The sequence below is a fragment of the Astyanax mexicanus genome, chromosome 24, assembly GCF_023375975.1.
Source record: "Astyanax mexicanus isolate ESR-SI-001 chromosome 24, AstMex3_surface, whole genome shotgun sequence".
Lineage (NCBI taxonomy): Eukaryota > Metazoa > Chordata > Actinopteri > Characiformes > Acestrorhamphidae > Astyanax > Astyanax mexicanus.
Window position 1 is genome coordinate 31,405,520 of NC_064431.1, and position 16,278 is coordinate 31,421,797.

The following is a 16,278-nucleotide window of genomic DNA, read 5'->3' on the forward strand; positions in this document are numbered from 1 at the left end:
ATTTTTGGCTAGTGTTAAATCTATCTATATTTTTCTACTGTGCTCACTACTGTAGGATTTTAGAAATTTGACGCACCCATTGTAACATGAAAACATGCAGCAATGTAGGCTAGCAATCATGCTAGGTGTTTGTATGTAGTTTAGCTAGATAGTGGCTAGAGCTACTGATTATCAGCGTTTTTTTTTTAGGGATTTGTGCTGGATGGACATATCTGTGTCATCTTTTCACTTAATTCATTATATTATGAACCCTTTGTGAGATGAATGGTGTCTTTACGATGCTAAATATAGAGTGTAACAAGTAAAGTCATGGTAAAACTAGTCAATACACAATATTTTTCATCATATAGTAGTTACAGTATGCATTTATTCAGCTTATTTCTGCTCATCTTAACTTGTTTCACATAATTGTTTGAGAAAATTATGCTTAAAAGATGAAAAACAATCTGCTAAATATTAGCTTTCCTGTCTAGATTTAAGGTAGCTAGAGTTAATATACAGCTCTGGAAAAAAATAAGAGAGCAATTCATTTTCTAAATCAGTGTCTCTGATTTTGCTATTTATAGGTTTATGTTTGAGTAAAATGAACATTGTTGTTTTATTCTATAAACTACAGACAACATTTCTCCAAAATTACTAATAAAAATATTGTCATTTAGAGCATTTATTTGAAGAAAATGAAAAAAAAATGCTGAGCTTTCGGACCTTAAATAATGCAAAGAAAACAAGTTCATATTCATAAAGTTTTAAGAGTTCAGAAATCAATATTTGGTGGAATAACCCTGGTTTTTAATCACAGTTTTAATTTCATGCATCTTGGCATCATGTTCCCCTCCACCAGTCTTACACACTGCTTTTGGATAACTTTATGCTGCTTTACTCCTGGAGCAAAAATTCAAGCAGTTCAGTTTGGTGGTTTGATGGTTTGTGATCTTGATTATATTCCAGAGGTTTTCAATTTGGTAAAATCAAAGAAATTCATCAATTTCAAGTGCTCTCTTTTTTTTTCTTCCAGAACTAAATTTAGTTAGCTAGTGCTCTGGAATTGGGACCTTTCTTTGTAGTTGTATGGTAGACTAAAACACAAAAATGGGATTTCTTAGGTTTTTAAAAAGTAGGATTTCTCATTTAAGTGGATAACAGCATGACGAATAGCCAAATTTAATAGCTAATTAGTGTTAAATTTGTATTTTGTGAAATATTTCTCAGTTTAGTCAAATAATTAAAACAAATACTTAGGAATATTTCAAATAATTATTACCCATACCTATTATATAGCTGTTTTCAATGGTGGTCATTTTTGTAATGAGTTAAAACCAAAATAAACATACAGCAATAATAGAAGCCCCTGAGTGAGTCTGTTCACACCCATTATATAACTACACTATAACCAGAATTTAAGGATATTCCTGTGGAATAACCAGTGAAAGCAGTTGTTAAAAAATGAACAGTACTAGCATTTATTCATTACTGTTACTGAATTTAAAAAGCAAACACTAGTTAGCATTATGCATTGGTCTCTACAAACTGTTAGCTATGTTAGTTAGCATGTTTGCTCAGACTGTCTCTGTACATTGCCCAGATTACCTGTGTAAAACACCACATTTCACCTTGCAGTTACCGAATACATGAAGTTTAAGTGCCATAAAAATGAGAATAAGGGATTTTACAGCTGAATGAACTAATAAAGTGGTGGGAGTTACTGTGTCTGTAAAACAGCTAGAAGTAATTTCATGTCTTTTTGTGCTTTCTTTCTGCAAAAATGTGTGAATTTGATTTAAAATGCTGGTTTATATGATATGATGGTCAGATATGCTGTAGGGGTCTGATGTTGTCGTGAATGTAATGCAGTTTTATTTGTGTTTTTCATCTTTGTCCTGTTAAAACATTCCTCGTTCTGGAGCGACTGCTTGGTTGTAAAATGTGTCAACCCAATCAGATTCATCTTCAGCTCTTTCTTTTGATGTTTATTGGATGTTTATTGCTTAAAAGGCCAGAAATGTTTATTTGGTAACACTGTACAATAAGGATACATTAATTAACAGTACTTACAAAAGAATATCTTAACTAATCATTAGTCGTTTGGATTATTTTAACTAATGTCTCAATTTCTTAAGCATTAAAATTAAAAAGTGGTTAATAATATATCAACTAGTGTCAGTTAATGATTAGTACATTTTTATAATGTTCTCTGTCAGCTGGGATTTAGCTTTGGGCAAAGTGTATGTCTATAGATGGAGATGTTTTATTTTCTATTCTAAAAATCCTCTATTTAGCTACAAACTAATGAATTTTTGAAAGTCCATAGTTTGCTAGTAGTCCTAACCTAGCATCTGCTGTTGTAAACTAAAAAAGCACATGTCAGGTACTAAACCTCGTCTACATCCAGGGCCAGTGAATATTTATTTTCCTATAATTTTTGCTGTTTTTTTTTTTTTGTTTGTTTCTATAAATGTAGCTTACATTAAGTTGAACTTTATCATCTGTTTACAGCCATGCAGTCTCTCTACTGGAGGAATGGACTATCATATATAGTCCTACAGTTTTACAAAGTTGTCTTCTCTGATTAAATCAGGCACTTTAATGCCTGGCCACTCCATCTCTCGACTTCAACACACCATTCTGTGCTTTTTTGGCTTCAATAAACTTTACTTTCAAAAAATGTTTGCTTATACCTCAGTCACTCATTCATTCACTCACTCACTGATGTTTAGCAGGCTGAGGATTCTCCACAATGTGGCGCAATAAGTGTTTGTGCTTTCGATCAGTAACACTGGGTGTTCTTGGTATTATGAAATATATAGTTTTCTCACGTAATGAAAAAGGGGTACACAATAATGGAATTATTTAGAGAAGCATGTACAATTCTACAGAGTTCTCCGGTAACACTTTAAACATAAAGATTTTAAATAACAGTACTTGCACCAGTAACAATAATAGTAAATGATTAAGTATTTAATAATAATCTCAAAATAATTACTTAGTATTTCAAAATAATAAGTTAGTATCTCAAAAATAAGGATTATTTATTTTTTTTTCTTTTTGATTTAGTATCTAAGAATAATAACTTAGTATCTCATAATGACTTAGTATCTCAGAATCAAGTTTTAGTATTTCAAAATAACGACTTAGTATCTCAAAATCAAGGCTTACTATCTCAAACATAAGGACTATTGTGATGTTTTTGCTAACTTAGCATCTTAAAATTATGACTTTGTATCTCACAAGAATGACAGTATTTCAGAATCAAGTCTTATTATTTAAAAATAACGAGTTATTATATCAAAAAGGACTATTTTTTCTTTATTTTGACTTAATACTCCCATTCCCATACTTTAATAAGTCATCCTCATGACTTCGTTATCTTGTTCCCACACCTTAGTAAGTCATGGCCAGGTACTAGCATAATTTCAACTTAGGGACTCCATACAAAATAACAACTTAGTATTTCAAAATTGTGGCTTAGTATATTAAAAAATAAGGAACATATTCAGATGCGGTTGTTTGAAGATGTTTTTTGCTGACTTTGTATTTTTTAAAAGTGTCTCAACATAATGAAAATTTACGTAATAATGAGAGGAAATGGGTTAATTCTGTAATTTATAACCCAGAAAAACTGGACTTTTACTTTTAGTGTAGAAACCAGCGAGCGGAAACCAACTCTACATTTCCCCTGCTGTTTCCACACACACATTAACACACACACACGCATACACTAATACACACACTTTTAACAGGTGATTTATTTTTCTGTAAAAGTGTGAAATTAGACAGAATGGCAGACGACTCGTATGAATCTATTCTGTGTGTGAAGCCGGAGGTTCATGTGTACAGGATTCCTCCCAGAGCCACGAACCGCGGGTACCGGTGAGGAAAAACCTTCATTAAACTCTTTAAAAACTACTTTTTACCAGTCTTAGAGCTCGACACACTGAGATCACCTGTTTGGGAAGAGTGTGTGCTGATTAAAACGGGTTATTCCGGCTTTACTGCGGTTATATTACTGTTAAAATAAGAGCGAGAGAAGTTTAAGTAGGAGAACTGTAGTTAGTTAGCTTTAATCTAACTATGCTAAGCTAAGCTAAGCTAACTGTTTATCTGCTGTTTTGTTAGCTGGTTGGCTTCTGTGTTTGGAATAAAAGTCCGCTTAAAATCGCGTAAAATGCTTAAAATCCACTCCTACAGTATTAATGTGTAGTAAGGATAGATATCTAATGTTTTTATGCTGTTTAAAGCTGTATTTTTGGAAGTTTACTGTACTGAAAGTTGATTTTTATTTTCTGTGTTTGTCAAAAAGTTGAGCAGGAACTGACAGCACATGACAGAACAGCCCAGTTTATTATAACACAGCTTTATTAATCTGTAATTGTATTATTTTTTTAATAAATAGATTTATTAACAGAGGAAAGTTCTTTAGTCTTGTTTTCTTTGCATTATTTGAGGTCTGAAAGCTCTGCATATTTTATGTTATTTCAGCCATTCAGTCATTTTCTGCAAATAAATGCTCTAAATGACAATATTTTTATTTGGAATTTGGTAGAAATGTTGTTCATTTTACTTAAACATATAACGTCAGAGAACTAATTCAGAAACTGAAGTTGTCTCTTAACTTTTTTCCAGAGCAAGATCTCATACATATAGAAGTAGGGGTGGGCGATATGGCCCTAAAATAATATGACAATCAAAAATACACTATACACTGCAATAAAAAAAAAAAATAAAAATAATAAAAAAAAAAATATATATATATATATATATATATATATATATATATATATATATATATATATTTGATTATGACATACAATATAATACTGCACACCCCTAAATGAGATATTAAAAAATACAAGATGTTTTATCAGATTTGTAACAGAAGTCAATGATCCAGAATGTCATGATGCTAATAATACTGCACTCCAAATATCTCCATATATCCAGGATTAAAGTAAAATAAATGATAATGAACAGATATAATCTGTCTCTAGTAGATATATAATTGGAAATGGGATGGGTGATATGGCACAATATTTTAGGGTATAATATCGTTCACGGTATTTAAACATTTTGACTATGTTATCGTGCACGATACGATATGGCACACCCCTATATAGAAGTAATGGAAACAATCTAAAACAATGTAGAATGTCATTTGTTAGTAAATATTTTCTAAATATTTGACTGTAAAACAGTATTAAAGAAAGTATTGTGTTTTTTTTCTTGCGTTCCTATTTTGGTATTTCAGTATCTAACAAATTTGGTTATAAAGTCCCAGTAAAAACATTGCACACACCTTTAGTTCATTGTTTGTTTCATTATTTAAAATTTCTTCTGCACGGTAGATTAACACTTAAGTCATCCAAACTATTAAGAAAAACATATTGAATTCTTTAGTAAACAAAAAACATTTTGTTTAAAAAAGGGCGACTTTCCACATTGTCCCATTTTCTCGGTCAGCTATATGAAGTAGAGTCACCTGGAATTCAGGCTTTCAGTTAACAGCTGTGCTGAACCATCAGTTCTAAAGTTGTGAAGAGGTAGAGTTGGTATACAATAAATACCCATATTTGAGTAATGTTCTAATCCATATTATGGCAAGAATTAAGGTCAAGATCTAACTAAGAAAATACCCTCAAGTGCAGCAACGAAAACGACTGTCAAAAACGTTATGATGATGAAACTGGCACTTATCAGGACAGCCCCAGGAAAGAAAGAGCAGACAGAGTTACCGCTGTTGCACAGGATAAGTTAATCAGATTTACCAGCCTCAGAAACCGCAAGGTAACAGCACATTGATGTAGTCATGTACTTCATACTCTCTGTAATTATTATTTTCTACAGGGCAGCAGACTGGAAGCTGGATGAACCTGCCTGGAGCGGCCGAATGAAAATCACAGCGAAGGCTAAGATTGCGTATATCAAACTTGAGGACAAGAACACAGGTGAGCAAGTGTGTGTATAAGCTGTGTATAAGGTGTGTGTTTCAGAATCCATCAGAATAAATGATCCAAGAGCTAATTATGATCCCAAATCCCAATAAAACCTGATTTGGAACAACTGCTGCTGTGATTCTCTTGTGATTTAGTCTGACTATAGAGATTTACATCATTGCAGGTGAGCTGTTTGCACAGGCCCCAGTAGAGCAGTACCCGGGTTCTGTTGTGGAAGCGGTAACGGACTCCAGCCGGTACTTTGTGATCAGGATAGAGGACGGCAATGGTAAGTGCTGGATTAAAAACACTGCCCAAACTCTCTGTGACATTTTTCCAAGACGGTGATTAAGCCTAATCTTGAGCTAAACATAAGGTTATACAACTCAGCATTTATGTAGTTGTTGCTATTTAGTAAGTATTTACTATAAATTATTCAATACTGATTATAAAATTATTGTTTTCACTATTAATTAAACTGTAATACCTGTATGTATTCAGTGTTCTTTATTAATTATTCAGTAATTCCTATTCACACTTATTCAGTATTTACTATTGAATCAGTATCTACTAGGAAGTATTCAGTTCCTGCTACTAATTAATTTGTAATTCAGTATTTTTTTCAGTATCTACTATAAATTCTTTGGTATCCTCTATGAATTACTCAGTAACAACTATCTATTAATCAGTAATATGAATTATTCTGTAAGTTTTATTGTTAGAAAGGTAGATCAGAGACTTGCACATGGAGCAGCAAACAAACCTTAAACCTTGTCTGAATTATTTTGGATTAAATGTAAAATACAGTCCAGGACTAGGTCTAAAAACATTGCCCAAACTCTCTGTGACTTTTTTCAGACAGGGATTTAGCCTAATCTTGAAATAAATAGCATTTGTTTAATTCAGACATTCTGACTTTTTTAGTTTGGGTCCGAACCAAAGTAGCAGGTGTGAAAAGGGGCTGAGTTTAATCCGACCAAAAGAGATGTTCATGGTCCAGATCTATTAAATCATGGTCCGGTTCTCCTGCAGTTTAAAACATATATTTGTAGATGGTTCAGACTTTATTTAAGACCAATTACAGGAATTTGAGTCAATCTTTAAACAACCCAAAGGAAATAAGAACTGGTGTTGTGCCGAAATCTGACTCCTCTTGGCATGCGGGAGCGTTACGCAGCAATATGAACAGTATGAACACTTGGACTGGGAATTAATTTATTTACTGTATTAGTAGATTAACCCTTATTTATAATCAGAAATAAAAGAAAAGAGAATTTTTACACTTTTTCTGCTGAGGGGGGAAAGCGTATATGTGTAAACGAAGGGAAGTCAGATTCTGAAAGAGAGCTAGAATTCAGCACAACACCTGAATAAAAAACTTATTATAACCAAAGTACAGTACCACTTAAAAGTAAGGCTCATTTACAAAGGATTTATTAATAATTCACAAAGGAGTTTATTAATGGTTATAAATTATGTTGTAAATTCTTTAAAAACATCAATAAGCACTTACAGCACATAAATAGAAAGAAGAACAGTGACAGTTTTTTACATATGTATAAAATGATATATAATATAATATTTTATTATTGTTAAATGAATAAAGTTATTAACAGAAATGTTAAAAATTACAGATGGAAAAGACGAAGTGAGATCCGTTAAGATACATCCACATCTAGTCAAATCTAAGGTTTATCAGTATAAATTAATGTGAAAATCTTTATGTGGTACATGATAGGCCCCTGTTGCCTTTCCTATTCAGGTGTTGTAACTGCTTATTAATGGTTTATAACATAATTAATAAACTCCTTATTTATTAACCCTTTATAAAGGAGCCTTAATTTAAAGTGGTACCCAACATTCTACAAACCAACTAATATAAAGTATATTAATTCTGCTCACTAAACTGCAGTGTGAAACCAAAATCTACATTTTCCGAAGTGTTTCTTATAAAGTGGACAGAGACTGTTGGCACAAGATAACCTGATTGTTATTTTTGTTTGTTTGTTTTATTTCAGGGCGTCATGCGTTTATTGGAATCGGATTTGCTGATCGCGGAGATTCTTTTGATTTCAACGTTGCGTTACAGGACCATTTCAAGTGGGTGCTACAAAATAGCCTGTTAACATTTAGCATTTTGAGTTACAGTCTAATTTCTCATTCATGTATTGTTACTGCTATTCAGTAAATATTACAGATTATTCTGTGTCTACTATAAATGATTCAATACTGATGAATTATTCAGAAACGATAAAGCTATGAATTATTGTTTCCACTATGAATTAATCTGTAATACCTCTATGAAGTATTCAGTGTCCTTTATTTATTATTCAGTAATTTCTATTAAGATTTATTTAGTATTTACTGCTATTGAATCAGTATCTACTAGGAATTATTCAGTTCCTGATAATAATGAATCTGTAAATACTTGGAATAATTCAGTATGTACAATGTTTTTTTTTTATTATCTACAATAAATTGTTTGGTATCCACTAGGGGTCTATCATATTGTATCGTATGCAATAATATCGCCAACATTTTTTAATATTGTGAACGATTGGATATTATACTTATCAGATCGGGGTACTACTTTTTTGCTGCTTTTACAGAAAGAAAAATTCACACTGTTCCCATTTCCCATTATATTTCTTCTAGAGACAGATTATATCTGTCCAGTATCATTTATTTTACTTTAATCCTGGATATATGGAGATATTTGGAGTGTATCATTACTATTATGACATTCTGGATCATTGACTTCTGTTACAAATCTGATAAAACTGATATTATTCTGTAAGTTTTATAGTTAGAAAGGTAGAGTAGAGACTCACGTACAAACCCTAAGCCTTGTCTAAATAAATTTGGATTAAATGTAAAATATAATCCAGGACCAGGCCTCATCCCTGTCTCTGTGTCAGATGATTGGTTCGTCTGTATCTGTGTTGTCGGCTGTGTGAGAAGTGAAATGAGTTTTTAGAAAAGAGGGAAGTGTGCTTAAAATACACTCACGAAACTCAGTACTGGAGAATAGATTTAATGCTGATTGAACACAACATGTTTTTAGCCCCAGTTATGCAACACTGCCAGTCTGAGAGTGTGATAATGACTCATTCTCTCTCTCTCTCTTTTTCATTCATTTTTCCTTTCTTTCTGTCTATAAGGTGGGTAAAGCAGGAGAGTGAGTTTGCTAAGCAGGAGGCCAGTCAGAGTGCAGCTCCTAAACTGGACTTGGGCTTTAAAGAAGGACAAACCATCAAAATTAGCCTGGGGGTGAGTGAATGGGAGTTATATGAGATAAGGAAGCACTAAAAAGCTGTTGTAGATATGATTTAGTAATATCAGGGTTTGTACGGTCATGAAAAACCTGAAAAAGTCCCAGAAAGTTTTGGAAAAGTCGTTTAAGTTTGATCTACAAATCTTTGTGTTTCAGTTTTTTATGCAAAAAATCTATTTTGAGCTACAAATACATCAGAGTTAATTCAGTAATTTAGCCTCTACACAATGGAGCTCTCAGGATCTGACACAACTTTTATTATTAAAGTTTGAGTGTCAGATTAATTTTAGGCCTACTGTAATAAATTTTGATTATAGTTTTAGTAGATTTTTGGTTTTATTGTCCATGTCTGCACTTTTGTTTTAAAAATCATATGGTCATGAAAATTTGCTTTGAAGGCATAAAAAAGTCATGACAAAAAATGAAAATCTATTGGTTAAAAAGTGTATGAACCCTGTAATATGTTTCTACTCATATTCGCTCAGAATATTAAGAAGAAGGAAGCTGCCGGGGCTGCGAAGTCTCGCCCAGGGGCCGGGGGTCTGCTTCCTCCTCCCCCGGGGGCTAAAGGAGGAATCCTCCCTCCTCCGGGCACAATGCCGCCCCACCAAAACCCACCTGCAGCAGCACCGGCCCAATCAAACCCAGGTATATAAACACCAAACACCAAATAATGTCTACATTTTTTCTTACACTCTCTTCGAAGTATATATATATATATATATATATATATATATATATATATATATATATATATATATATAAATTCGGTAATCTGTAATAGATGTAAGTATGTGGTGCATATGGATCTATTCTGTTTTCATAGGCCTGCTGTTGGATTTTGCCAGACCGGCGGGTCCCACCCAGCCGTCCCAGGACCTTTGGGGGGATTTCACTGCTGCTGGATCAGGGTCAGTATCAGTTCTGTGGTTTACAGATTATTATTCAATTCAATTCAATTCAATTCAATCTTTATTGTCATTCAGCACCACATCACAAATGCATTGCAGAACGAAATTACGTTGCATCAAGTCACAAATAGATAGCCACTATAGAGAGAGAAGAAGAAGTAGGAAGCAGAGGGAAAAACAAAAAAAAAACAAAAAAAAAAAACAATAATAATAATATTGCACCTTAGATAGTGCTTAAAGTTTAGTAGTGTTTATGTTATATGTTCAAATGTAAAATAAAAACACATCTTAAGAGCTGAAAAACATGGTAAATAACAGCAAACTTAAACAGAGGGAGCTCTTCACACTGCAGGCTGTGCACACGTGACAGAACTAGGCTGGAGGAAGGAGCGAGGCACTGTTAGGTAGAGTCAGGTAGAACGAGAAAGAGTGAGGTACATTTAAGTAGAACCGAGGTAGAGTAAAGCGGAGAGAGGTACAGTGATGTAAGGGGGAACAACGAGGTACACTGATTTAAGGGGGCACAGTAAGGTAGAATGAGGTACAGCAGGGTAGACTGTACTTCAGTGAACCTTTCTCCAATAATGAACGAGGTAAAGGGTGGCTCTTAGCCTGCACTAACAGATGTGCTACAGTCTTTAACTGTAAGGAGGTAGAGTGAGGTAAAGCGAGGCAAAGTGAGGTAGGACGAGGAAGATCAGGGCAGAGCGAGGTAGAGAGTAAAAGAGTGAGGTAGAGAGAAGCAGAGGGAGGTAGAGCAACGTATCACGAGGTAGAATGAGCTACAGATCCACAGTAAATGCTCACTCCAACCTGCTGATTTTATGAATATATACATCATTTGGGTACCACTTTAAAATAAGATTATCTTTATAAAGGGTTTATAAATGGTTTACAATAAGTTTATTAATTGTTACTAATTAGGTTGTAAATGCCTTAAAAATCATTAATAATCAGTTAAAACACATACATAGAAAGGGCAACAATGACCTGTTTTTGCCTGCCAGACAGACAGACAGACAGACAGACACTTTATTTATCCTGAAGGAAATTTAGGGGGAAAAAAATGTAGGGAAATCTATCTATAGTGAACCCACAGCCATCTATACTGTTGCCCTTTCTACGTATGTGTTATAACTGATTATTAATTATTTTTAAGGCATTTACAACCTAATTAGGAACCATTAATAAACTAATTGTAAACCATTTATAAACACTTTATAAAGGTAGTCTTATTTTAAAGTGGTACCATCATTTGTAATATTTGTATTTTAAATATATGTTCCCTTTCTCTCTCACTCTCACTTTTCATTTTTTCCTTCTTTCTCTCTCTCTATGTTTTTGTCTCTTTATTTCTCTCACTTTCTTTTTTCTCTTTCTCTGTTTTTGTCTCTCTTTCTCTCACTTTGTCTTTCTTTTTTTTCTTTCTCTCTCACTCTGTCTCTCTCTTCCTTTCTTTTTCTCTCTCACTCTATGTCTTTCTCTCACTCTATTTCTTTTTTCTTTCTTTCTCTCTGTTTTTGTCTTTTTCTCTCACCGTGTCTTTCTTTCTTTCGCTCTCTGTATCTGTCTATCTTTTTTTCTTTCATTTTCTCTCTCTCGCTCTCTCTCTCTTTCTCTCCTTCACTGTGTCTGTTTCTTAATTTATTTTTTCTTTCTTTCTCTTTCACTCTGTCTCTCGCTCTCTGTCTCTCACTTTGTCTCTTTCTCTCTCTCACTCTATTTCTTTTTCTTTCTTTCTCTCTGTTTTTGTCTCTTTCTCTCACCTTGTCTTTCTTTCTTTCTCTCTGTATCTGTCTATCTCTTTTCCTTTAATTTTCTGTCTCTCGCTCTCTCTCTTTCTCTTCCTCACTGTGTCTGTTTCTTAATTTATTTTTTCTTTCTTTCTCTCTGTCTCTCGCTCTCTGTCTCTCACTTTGTCTCTTTCTCTCTCTCTCTCTCTCTTTTTTCTTTCTTTCTCTCTCTCTCTACAGCGCTACTCAGGAACCTGTGAAGTCCGGGTGGGTTCAGTTTTAACAGGCTGCTGATTGAAGGGAACCTGTTTAAGGGCAGAAAACACACACACTCGTTCTCCAGCAGCACCACACGCCTCTTCTTGCACACGTAGCTGTTGTGTTGGTCTCTGCAGGCCGGCGGATCTGCAGGTCAGATGGGTGTAAAAACATCACTGTTATTACAGCTGAGAAATGTATGCATTCCACTTTTCCTTTCAGAGAGTATTTTTGCCTCATTTTAAAGTGTTCTGTTTTTGGTTATCGCTTTTTATTTTTTTCTTTTGCTTTGTTTTAAGCTCTTTCTAGATTTTTTTCCAGATATAATGATCATCTCAGTGAGTCCTCTTGCAGATGTCTTTGTGTGAAGTTGTTTTTTTGGTTTGTGTGGTGGGCTTTTGTCATTATTTGAGGAGGTTTTAGGTTACACAGTAGTTCTATTGTTGTTTTTAATTCCTTTGTTTAGGGAGTCATGAAGGATCCTGGGAGAGCTGAATAATTCCCCAGAGAAATCCAGCATGTCTCATCTGACGTTAGCACAGAGATTTTACTCGACACGGAGCCAGAAAGTCCTGATTTTTTTACTCTGAGACTAAGATTAAGTGCTGTTATGTTTGTGTTGAAATGATAGTCGAGCTAGTTTGTATTTGCAGTAGCTGCAGCACTGAGAAACTTAAATGGACACAAATGGAACAGAAAATACAGTGACTTAAAACTCACTTATAGACCAGATCAGAAAATAAAATAACACTTTTTCATATGTGGTTTATTTATACGATACTACAATAACAATCAGTTACTATCTTTTTTCCTCCTTTCTTGAATTAGACCATTAACAATACATTTGTCTGAATACATTTTAGCATTGCCTTCTAAATTACATAATGATAGGGGTGGGCGATATGGCCCTAAAAAAATATCACAATATTTTGTGGTATTTTCATAATAATGATACTCTTGGCGATATGACAAAACACTAAATAAAAAAAAATCAAGAATACACTGCAACAAAATAAAAAAAAATACATTCAATTACTGTATAATGTATGATATGGCACACCCCTAACTGAGATATTAAAAATACAAGAATTCAGATTTGTAACAGAAGTACAGAACAATGCACTCCAAATATCTCCATATATCCAGGATTAAAGTAAATGATAATAAAAAATTAAATAAATGATACTGGACAGATATAATCTGTCTCTAGTAGATATATAATGGGAAATGACAACAGTGTGAACTTTTTATTTAGCTTAAAACAGTAAAAAAGTGATGTGATAATTAGGGGTGGGTGATATGGCACGATATTAAACTGGAAATTGGGGGTGCTAGTACTTTAAAGAATACAACAGTGTACAAAGTAAAAACTTTATTTTCATGCAGTCCTTTTTATGTATGCTAAAAGACACAACAAAAATAATTTACAAATATTTTTTTGCTTTCAAAATTCTGCATCTGCCCATTAGATTCTATTATAAGTGAGTTTTGAGTCATTAAGTTTTCTGCTTATCTTAAACTTTAGAGAATCGTGTTAAATAAATAATGTACCACGCTAATCGTCTGTACACCAGAGATACAGCAGATAGAGATACAGTTACTGAAAACTGGAGTTCTCCTTTAATACACAGAGTAATTTACACAATGTTTAAATTAAGAAAACATGACTAATGCATAAAGACACAGATAAAGTTCTCTCAGGCTGCTGCTGTTAGAGCTGTTAGTTTGTTTACAGATTATAACACACTTGCTGATTCTCCCCAATACCCATAATCCCTCTATAATAAGATTCAATAAAAGTATCTTATCTTATCTTACCTTATTTTACACAAAGACACACACAGACCACTTTCTGATGCTTTTTAGTGTGAGAATTTATTTGTCTTAATAGCTTTTTAATTTGTAAACGCTTCCTAAGTGCCTTTAATGATGGAATCACATGTATAAAATGTAAAGCAACACTTTTATTGTAAATAAATAAAAAAATCATTTTCCTCTCAGGTGCTGCTACCTTCTTGTGGTTGTCAGAGTTATTGATCCTGTTTAAACCTTGTTGTTTTATCCATCTTGAATGTTGATTATATCTGGATATGTAAATAATGCACACAAGATGCATTTAAAACAAGTCGAGACAAGTCGGATTTAAAGCTTTAACCATGTCCGGTTCAGACACACGTAAACACATTAAATGCCATGTGGCCAAGTGTGAACAGGGAACATTGATTGAATACTTGATTTGTTTCGATATGGATTTTAATCACACTTTTTAAATATGGTTTTAATGTTCAGTTGGACAGCTAACACAAAGACAGCTCTGGAAAAAATAAAGAGACTACTTTAGTTTTTGAATCAGTTTCTCTGATTTTGCTATTTATAAGTTTATGTTTGAGTAAAACTCCCAAATTCCAAAAAGTCATTTAGAGCATTTATTTGCAGAAAATGAGAAATGGCTGAAATAACAAAAAAAAAGCAATAAAATCTTGGCATGTTCCACCAGTCTTACACACTGCTTTTGGTAAACCTTATGCCACTCCTGGCTTGTGATCATCCAACTTCCTCTTGATTATATTCCAGAGGTTTTTAGTTTGGTAAAATAAAAGAAACTCATCATTTTTTAATGGTCTTTTTCCAGAGCTGTATAATTAAATTGTATAAAATAGTGGTGAAAATGGCATACGACTAGTATACTTAATATAATATAGTTAATTACAAACAATAATTTTAATTACAAACAAGTAGTAATTAAGTAGAAATTAGTGGTTCCATCCAACATAAAATAAATAATGTACAGACCTTTTTAGCATAATTTAAGTATACTTCTTTTTTACAAAGGGGTAACAGGTTCAGGTTCAGCACTTTCACTAGAGGGAGGATTTAGGCTCCTCTAAGCTCCTCTGGGTTTTCAGAGGTGACTGAGATTGGAGTGTGTAAGCAGATTGTCTCCATGGTGTGATCTGTTGTGTGTGTGTGTGTGTGGTTTGCACTGTAGTGAATATGAGAACAGCAGTCAGATAACCTTAGCTAGCTAACTTCTGCAAAAAGCGAAAAAACAACCACAGGATCATTCTTAACTTCCTAACATCTGACCAACGTGTGGTAAGGCTCTTTTTAAACATCATTATCGTGTAATATTTAATAAATAAGCCACTGGCTGGATAAATCCCATTACTTTAATTAATTGAAGATATATTTCTGAGGTATTTTGTGAAACATTTGCCTCATGTTTGGGTGTAAACTCTGTGTGATGTAGAGAAGATGTTAATATACAGAAACAGTAGCTAACTGTGTGTTAATTAGCTATTAGAACAGCTATTTTCTGTTTAGCACGTTAGCATCCCCGTCTAACACCCTGTTTATATAATCTACAGCTTTATCAAGAGTTACAATTCTTTATCAAGACGTTTAAATATATAAAATAATCTATATAAACAGTAGAAACAGTACAGTACCGTATTTTAAGCCGTTTTCTGAAATGAAAGGGGTGTGCTTTTATTTTGTTAGTTCGCTACGCTCTTTGTGTAGCTCTATTACTTAAACGGTTACGCTGGCGGCGTAGCCAGCCATGCGCACTGAGTACTGACCACAAAGGCGGTGTATGCCGAGATTGCCCATTTCTTATTGCAGAAATTACTGTAAACCGCTAGAGGGAGCCCGCGAGTAAGTCCAAAATGAATGGGGGTGAATAAGCTAAACGAATAAGCTATTTAAATTGTCAAAAACAAAGAAAACATCCCTTTATGTTTCAGATTTTCTTCAGTAAAAGATTTTAAAGTTTTAAGAGGCGCTAGCATTACTTATTATTTCTGGGACTATATATATATATTAGTCCCAGAAATAATCAAATAAATAATTAGAGTTGATGTAAATATTGCAATTAAGTTAATGTGACTGGCCTAAAAGGGATTACTCACATATACAGAATACAGAATACAGAGTAAGAAAATACTAATATATGTAAATGATTAAATATTTATTATAAAAATATTAGGGCTGGGCGATATTGCAAAAAACATATTGATATTCTTCAAATATATGAGAGATTTTCAATTACGATTTTTATTCTAACATAACAATGTATTTTTTTTTGTAAACAGACCGACCATTTAAAGTGATGCACAACCTATTGTTTTCTTTACATTTAATTTTTTTAAATTATATTATTATTTTTTTTAGGA

General features: G+C 33.3%; 2 protein-coding genes across 3 annotated transcripts in view; both read left to right on the forward strand.

Moving 5' to 3' along the window:
* The first annotated feature begins 3,668 nt into the window (after window positions 1-3,668).
* necap2 (NECAP endocytosis associated 2) lies at window positions 3,669-14,103 on the forward strand. Its single transcript, XM_007256689.4, has 8 exons — window positions 3,669-3,867; window positions 5,839-5,939; window positions 6,112-6,216; window positions 7,946-8,027; window positions 9,089-9,197; window positions 9,687-9,849; window positions 10,028-10,112; window positions 12,086-14,103. Exons 1-8 carry the CDS (start codon window positions 3,776-3,778, stop codon window positions 12,126-12,128), a joined length of 780 nt encoding a protein of 259 aa, XP_007256751.3. The 5' UTR covers window positions 3,669-3,775; the 3' UTR covers window positions 12,129-14,103.
* A 937-nt stretch (window positions 14,104-15,040) lies between these two features.
* Window positions 15,041-16,278, forward strand: part of LOC103031018 (rootletin) — a 41,105-nt gene continuing 39,867 nt past the window's right edge. For both annotated transcript variants that reach the window (XM_049471478.1, XM_049471479.1), the window contains exon 1: window positions 15,041-15,199. The gene's annotated coding sequence lies outside the window, so the exon portion shown is untranslated. The remainder of the gene's footprint in view (window positions 15,200-16,278) is intronic.

Bases quoted from the DNA above. Each gene is read 5' to 3' on its own strand.
- necap2 (XM_007256689.4), top strand. From the start codon at position 3,776: ATGGCAGACGACTCGTATGAATCTATTCTGTGTGTGAAGCCGGAGGTT. The intron at 5,940-6,111 runs GTGAGCAAGTGT...ACATCATTGCAG, and splicing joins ACTTGAGGACAAGAACACAG to GTGAGCTGTTTGCACAGGCC. The intron at 9,198-9,686 runs GTGAGTGAATGG...ATATTCGCTCAG, and splicing joins CCATCAAAATTAGCCTGGGG to AATATTAAGAAGAAGGAAGC.